Source organism: Aythya fuligula, chromosome 8, assembly GCF_009819795.1.
Source record: "Aythya fuligula isolate bAytFul2 chromosome 8, bAytFul2.pri, whole genome shotgun sequence".
Lineage (NCBI taxonomy): Eukaryota > Metazoa > Chordata > Aves > Anseriformes > Anatidae > Aythya > Aythya fuligula.
In genome coordinates this window covers 5,235,982-5,243,550 of record NC_045566.1, presented here as the reverse complement: position 1 = coordinate 5,243,550, position 7,569 = coordinate 5,235,982, and the positions used below count along the sequence as shown (strand labels likewise).

Below are 7,569 nucleotides of genomic sequence, written 5' to 3'. Positions count from 1 at the left end.
CCCCACGGGCATCCTGCCCCGAGGATGCTCTCGGCTGGTGTCGGCCACAGCACCGGGGGCAGCCCCATCGTGCCCTGGCTTTGTGGGGCCGGATCCTGCCCTAAAACCTCTCCTCCTTCACCCCCAGCCCGCAGGCTCCCTACAGCAGTGCCTACGAGAAGAGCCTGCCCTCCTACGAGCAGGTCCAGAGGCAGGCGTCGGCGCAGCCCCGGCCCCGCAGCTGCTCCCAGCCGGCCCTGCAAGCGAAGGCAGAGGTGCACCGAGAGCTGGGGGGCGGCCAGGACCCCCCCCAGGAGCCACAACCCCATCCAGAGACCAGCAGCTGGTACGTGGTGGCAGTGGGGGGCTTGGGGTGGGGTGTGGGGTGCCCACACGCACCAGTAAAACCAGTGCATGGGGGTGCAGACGTGCTGGGAGGGGGAGCTCAGTGCCAAATTATTCACCACGGTGAAATCAGGAGGAAACGGGGCTGGCTGAGTGATGCTGAGACCAACCCCGCGGGGCCAGCTTGGGGTGGGGGAACCCAAAAATTGGTGTAACCACTGCTGGCAGCCTGCTTTGTCCCCGCAGCCCACCCCGGACACCCCTGGGGACCGCGCCGCTGGCATCCCTCCTGGAGGACCTGGACACGGCGTCGCTGGAGAGCTCCGTGCCCGGCAGCCCCGTGCCACGGGGCCGGACCCCTGGCTCCCCAAAAAAAGCCACGGGGCAGGAGGACGACCTCTACTATGGGCTGAGGGAAGGGCTGGACGCTCTGCCTGAGGACAGCGATCGCCTTTTTGAGCCCGAGAACTGATGTCCTGGGGGGGGGACGGCTGCTTGGCACGGAGGTGTCGCGTGGAGGGGGCGCAGCGCCAAGGAGAGGGGCTGGAGCTGACCCCAAAAATGCAGTGCTGGTGGAGTGGAGGAGCCCCAGCACCCACCCAGCTGTTTGGGGGGGGCTGCGGGGTGGGCATGGGGAGGTGTGAATGCCAGCCTGGGCAGGATCCGGGCTGAGGAGTGTGTTTGGGAAGGGGAGAGGAACCTGGCTTTGCCGCTTGAAGCAGGCGCAGCGGGTAGGTGGGCAGCGGCAGAGCCTTTTCCCCATTTATCAAACCCTCCCCCCTAAATTAAAGCCAGATTCTGAGACTCTGACAGCCGGCAGCACTCCCGTTTGTACCCTAAAAATTCTCTCCTGGCTGTGTGGGAGCCGGAGGGGGGCAATGGGGCGCCCCTGTCCCCCCTGCACGGGGCCAGCAGGACCCCAGACCCCACCCCGGCGTGCCTCTGCCCTTTGCCACTCTGACGCCAGGCAGCAGCAAGGTGAAAAAGGGCAGGATCGTGTCTGGGGTGGGAGCAGAGAGGCTGCTGTTTGCTAAATATTGCTGGCAGGAGCACGAGCGGCCGGCCACGAGGACGTGTTCATTGCCCGGGTGTTTATACATGCCCTGCTCCTGCCCATCCCTCCTGGCTCTGTGGGGTGGCTCGGGTTCAGTTTAGGGCTTTTCCCCACCTCGCGTCTCAGGGCTCGCCCCTGGAAAACTTCACCTTTAAAGCCCCTGCCCCAAAAGTGTGGGGGGATCTGGGTCCCTGCACCCACCAACAAACCCCGTGGGCGCTGTGGTTAAACATTGCGAGGCACAGGGACATTCCTGCATGGCATTATGCTCCTGCACGGAGCGTGGTGGGGACGTGGGGAGGGCACGGAGGGGACAGAGGGGACGGGGACACCCCGGCTGGGTGGCAGCACTGCTCATTGGGGTCTGCTCCCATGGCCGCATGGCACATGCCTCAGTTTCCCCGTACGCATCCCCTGCCTGCACCACACGCAGTTAACCCTGTCCGTCACAGCACAGAGACCTTTTCTCCATTACACAAACCTTTTTTTTACCCCCTGGTGCTGCAGCTGTGCACCTCGTGGCAGGCTCAGCCCCGCAGCACCAGTGGTGTAGTGGTATCATGCAAGATTCCCATTCTTGCGACCCGGGTTCGATTCCCGGCTGGTGCACGGCGTTCCTACAGCTCCTCACAGCCTGTCCCCGGAGAGGGGTGCTCTGGGGTTCATTTTACACCCTTCTGAGAACCAAAATCGGACCCTGCAACTTTCTTTTTTGGCTGTTTCTAAGTGATCTTTTTTAAACAAAACCCCATCTCTCAGAAACCGATGATGCAGGGGGCGGGGAAGGGCTGTGCCCAAGGACACACACACATTAATACTGCCCACACACGCACATACATTACACATCTTACGCACACATATCCATATTACACTCACAAATAAATAAATATATATATATATATGTGCATGCTGCTGTGACGGCTCTGTAAAAAAAACGCCTAAACAGGATTAGCAGCTTTCTCAGAAATCCACCTCCGACCTCCGCTGGCGAGAGAGAGGCACAGAAAAGCTCCCGGCCCCTTCCCCGCGCAGCCCTCCGGCCTCAGCGCTCGGCTCGCTGCAGCAGGGGGATGTGGAGGGGGGGATTTCTCTGCTAAAAAGGGCTGAGCCTGACGGATTTACCAGCTCAGCGCCGCCGTGTCGCTGCCCTCCGCGGGCTGTGGCCCCGTTACTGGTTAACTCGCCCCGGTGGCCCGATGGGGCTGGCGGTGGCGTGATCCTCCCCGCGCCCGCCCCGTTGCACCGGCAGCGACCCCGCACCCAACGGTGCTGAGGGGGCTCCGGGCTGCCCAGTGCTGAGGTTCCTGGCTGGGTCAGAGCCCTCGGGGACATCAGGGACATTGGGGACATCGGGGCCATGGTGCTGGTGCCACCGCTGGTGCTGCTGCTGCTGGCGGCGGCGGTGAAGGTGGCGGCGGTGGAGGAGCTGGCGGAGGAGCTGGTGCTGGCCCTCGGGGCTGACGATGAGGTGGTGGCGGCCATCGGGGCTGCCCCAGGGCACGCCGCCTTCCATCGTGCCACCAAGGTGAGGAGCGGGGTGGTCGGGGTGGTGGTTGTGTGTGTGTCCCCTGTCTCCTTCACCATCATGCTGAGCGCTCGCGTCCCCGCAGGCGTCGTGGCGGCTGCCCGGGCGCTACGTGGTGGTGCTGCGGGAGGGCAGCGGCGAGGCCGAGGTGCGGGGCACGGCGCGGAGGCTGCAGGTGTGGGCGGCCCGGCACGGCTACCTGACCGAGCTGCTGCACGTCTTCCACCTCCTGCCCGCCTTCCTGGTGAAGATGAGCAGCGACGTCCTGGACATGGTACGCTGGGACACCCATCTGCTGGGTGCTGGGTGCTGGGGTGAGGGGCACCCAGCTCCGTCCCCAGCCCTGGAGGGTTTCTGAAAGGACCTGCGGGCTGCTGCCACCTTTGTGAAGCCTTCGAGGCATGAGCCGGGTGGTGAGGGAGGTGCTGTGCCCCCCCGCAGGCCCTGAAGCTGCCGCACGTGGAGTACGTGGAGGAGGACGCCTACGTCTTTGCGCAGAGCATCCCCTGGAACCTGGGCAGGATCGTGCCGCCGCAGCCCAGCTCGGGCGCCTACAGCCCTCCCAGTAAGTGTTGGGGCGCTGGGCAGGACCTCGGGGCTCTGGGGAAGGATGCTGAGCTGTCTGCTCCCGTCCCAATTTTGGGAGCATCCCAGAAGGCCCAGGCTGACAGTGGTGGTTGTTGCGTTTTCCCCTGACCCCGTTCCTGGCAGATAAAGGTGACCAGGTGGAGATTTACCTGCTGGACACCAGCGTGCAGAGCACCCACCGGGAGATCGAGGGCAGGGTGCTTGTGACTGACTTTGAGAACGTCCCCGAGGAGGACGGCACCCGCTTCCACAGGCAGGTGAGCCCGTAGGGGCTGGTGCTGCAGCCTCTCATTGCCATGGGGAAAAAGCAAAGCACAAGGGGAGGGCGCTGGGGTGTTACAAACCCGCTGTGATGCTATGGATTGCCTGCACCAGGCCAGCAAATGTGACAGCCACGGGACCCACATGGCCGGGGTGCTGAGCGGGCGCGACGCCGGCGTGGCCACGGGCACCAACATCCACAGCCTGCGTGTGCTGAACTGCCAGGGGAAGGGCACCGTCAGCGGCACCCTCATCGGTGAGTGCCCCGGCCGGGACAGGGGATCACTCCCCGAGGGCCTGTCCTGCCATCGTCCTGTCCCTCATCCCGTCCCCCAGGCCTGGAGTTCATCAAGACGACGCTGGAGGCTCAGCCCTACACGCCGCCAGTGGTGCTGCTGCCCTTCGCCGGGGCCTACAGCCGTGCACTGAACGCTGGCTGCCGCCGGCTGGTGCAGATGGGGGTGGTGATGGTCGCGGCCGCCGGTAACTACAAGGATGATGCCTGCCTGTACTCGCCAGCATCTGAGCCAGAGGTAGGGGCTGGGTGGGTTCCCCGAGGCGTGGGGACACGTGGGGATGTGCTGCCAGCCCGCATCCCCCTCTGCCACCCCCCCAATCCACAGGTCATCGCGGTCGGGGCGACCAACAGCGAGGACCAGCCCGCCTCCATCGGCACCCTGGGCACCAATTTCGGGCGCTGCGTGGACCTGTTCGCCCCGGGGGACGACATCATCGGTGCCTCCAGCGACTGCAGCACGTGCTTCACGGCGCAGAGCGGCACGTCGCAGGCGGCCGCGCACGTGGCAGGCGAGTGGGGCGCTGGGGGCCTGGGGTGCTTGGGGTGAGGGCATTTTTTTGCTATTTTGGGCATGTTTGGCTCATTTGGGGCCTGCAAGGACTTCCAATGCCCTGTGTGTGTAGATGATGGGCTGCAGCGAGTTCTTCTCGCATGGCACCTCCCGTGGTCTTGTCCCCTCTCTGGGTCCCAGCTGGGCGCCCATCAGGGGTGGGCATCCGTGGGGGCCCCAGCCCTGGCCCCTGTTGTTCAGCAGCGCCGTGCTGATGCCCACGCAACCCGCCAGGCATCGCAGCCATGCTGCTCAGCGCCGAGCCCGGCCTGAGCCTCGCCGAGCTCCGGCAGCGCCTCCTGCACTTCGCCACCAAGAACGCCATCAACCCGGCCTGGTTCCCCGAGGAGCAGCGGCTCCAGACGCCCAACAGCGTGGCGGGGCTGCCCAACCGGCTGGGTGCAGGTAAAGACCCCGAGGTGTCCCTAAAGCTCTGCCACGGGGCTCCAGGTGCCACTAAGGGCTGACGGTGCCTGCCCCATTGCAGATGAGCAGCTGTACTGCCGCTCGGTGTGGTCGGCACGCTCGGGGCTCACCCGGCACGCCACGGCCGTGGCTCGCTGCGCCGGGGACGAGGAGATGCTCAGCTGCTCCAGCTTCTCCCGCAGCGGCCGGCGGCTCGGCGAGCACATGGAGGTGAGGCGAGGTGCCTGGCACCCCAAAAATGCTGCCCGTGGGGTGCCCCCCTGGTGATGCTATGCGCTCTCCTGGCCGCAGGACAAGGAGGGGAGGAAGCAGTGCGTGGCCCACAACGCTTTTTGGGGCCAAGGCGTCTACGCCATCGCCAGGTGCTGCACGTGGCCCAAGGCCGAGTGCCGGATCAACGCCAGCTCGCAGGCGGCCGAGGGGGCTGGCTGCTCCCCGCAGGACCACGTGCTGACCGGTAAGGCCCAAAAACACAGCTCACAGACCCTTGGGGCTGTGGGCATGGGGCTCAGTGGGGACATCCCCTCTGATGTCCCCTCTGCCATTTAACAGGCTGCAGCTTCCACTCCCCCTCTGCCACCCTGGGTGATGGTGGCAGACCCATGCCGGGGCCAGGGACTGGGCCTGGCCACTGTGCTGGGGGAACAGGAGTGATGGCACATGCGTCCTGCTGCCCTGCTGCCACGCTGGAGTGCCGGGTGAAGGAGCACGCACCCCAGGGCTCTGCCGAGAAGGTAGGGAGGGCGTCACACCGGCCCCAGGGACCATCGGGGACAGGCAGACGGCCCCCCTTTGGTGACCCATGGAGGGTGACATCCTTCCCCGCCTAGGTGACGGTGTCCTGCGACGACGGCTGGACGCTGACGGGCTGCAGTGCCTACTCCCAGGGCCCTGGCACCTTGGGGTCCTACGCCGTGGACGACGCCTGCGTGGCAGTGAGCGCCGCTGGCAGCCAGGCGGCCGCGGCCGTCGCCATTTGCTGCCGGAGCCGGCAGTAGGGACAGGCCGAGCCCACACCGGGGCGGCCGTGCCATGCTGCGACGTGTAGCCACGTGCAGGTGCCAGCCTGCCACTGGTTTGGTGACAGGATGAGCTCCTGCTTGTGCAGGGCATGTGAGAAAGCATCACCACAGGAGCACAACTGTGTGGTGGTTGGGGCCTGGCTGAGCCCCCCGATATGAGCCACAGGGCAGCTCTCCAAGCAGCCACTGCACATCCAAAGCCCTGCTGCCCTTTCCCTACCACATTTCTACCACATTCCTATACCTATACCGACTGTATAAGCTGTCCTGAGGCTGTTTGTGTTGTCACAAAGCATATGAGAAAATCCCCACCTTTATATATATATAAAAAAAAAAGTGAGGAGTGCTCCTTTCTCTCCTGGCTGGTTGCTCCTTAGGTTTCATCTAACACAGCTTTGCACCTGATGAATCATCGTCCAGCCATTCAGGGTGGTTTTAAAACTGTGTACTCAGGTATTTGGGAGACCTCTTTACTTTTTAGCTAAGTGTAAGAGTTCTAGTTTTAAAAGTCTGTTTAATTAGATTTTAATCTGCATTGCTACAGAATCAGCTACTGCTTTGTTAGCGTGGCTTTTTGTTGATGTTGAAATCAGAGTTGATGACCTGCTGGTGCTACGTGTTGCTTTAATGGTTTCCCTTTCAGGGCTTCCCAAGTCATACAGAACTGGCTGTATTTTTTATTTTTTTAAAAAAATAAAAATGAAAGAAGAAAATCCTTCACAGTACTTCAGTTTTTACCTTTGTACCTTATATATTTATTCAGAGTATTATAAATAAACATTTATAAAATGTCTTTTAACAATAAAGCTCAGAGACCGGTGCTTGGTAGATACAGTCTGTGCTCTGCCTTCACGTACATCCCCCTGGGGCAGTGGGACGCGGGCTGCCCCAGCTGCCCACCAGGACAGGGGAGCTGGCACCCGTCCTGAGGGACATGGGTGCCTGGAGACCTGCACTACTCCCCCAAAAGAGCTCTGCTTCGTTAGTGAGACAGCACCTGGGGCTTGATCATCCTCTAAAGGATGGCCAGCAACCTCCGAGGCCAGCACAGATGGCATGGGCACCCTTGCCTTGCCCCTGGCTAGCCCGAGCTGCAGCGCCCAGGGGCTGGTTGGTGCTGTCCTGTGCAGATGCAGGAACTGCACAAGTTTGTTTTCAAAACAGTGGTGGGACGAGAGGCTCCAGTTATGGAAACAACTTCGGGGAACGTGCCCTTGAGCTTTCTGCTGCTGGTATAAACACCGGGCTTCCCTGGGTGAGGCTCGGAGCCCCGGTGGGAAGGTGAAGGGTAGGTGCTCGGAAAGGGGCAGCAGTGGCAGAGGTGCCAGGAGCCACCAAAGCAGCATTGTGCTTGGGGTGATTAGCAGCCTCCTGTTACCCCAATACCTAATTTGTGTGGTGTTACCTGAGGAAAGATGAAAAACCAGAGCTGGTGAGCACAAGCAGCAGGTTAACCTGCCAAGTTTTGGGTGTGTTTTCCCCCATTACGAGGCCTCTCACAGAGAGGAGCCATTACTCCAG

General features: G+C 62.4%; 1 protein-coding gene and 1 non-coding gene across 2 annotated transcripts; both read left to right on the top strand.

The window, feature by feature from the left end:
- Nucleotides 1-1,916: 1,916 nt before the first annotated feature.
- Nucleotides 1,917-1,987, top strand: TRNAG-CCC. The gene has a single exon. It is a non-coding gene; the product is annotated as a tRNA-Gly (tRNA).
- Nucleotides 1,988-2,735: 748 nt separating this feature from the next.
- Nucleotides 2,736-6,806, top strand: PCSK9 (proprotein convertase subtilisin/kexin type 9). The gene is made up of 12 exons (XM_032192225.1): nucleotides 2,736-2,903; nucleotides 2,989-3,177; nucleotides 3,345-3,468; nucleotides 3,615-3,748; nucleotides 3,867-4,008; nucleotides 4,089-4,285; nucleotides 4,376-4,559; nucleotides 4,835-5,005; nucleotides 5,088-5,236; nucleotides 5,318-5,483; nucleotides 5,579-5,760; nucleotides 5,857-6,806. The coding sequence occupies exons 1-12, from the start codon at nucleotides 2,736-2,738 to the stop codon at nucleotides 6,022-6,024; spliced, it is 1,974 nt and encodes a 657-aa protein (XP_032048116.1). The 3' UTR covers nucleotides 6,025-6,806.
- Nucleotides 6,807-7,569: the final 763 nt, after the last annotated feature.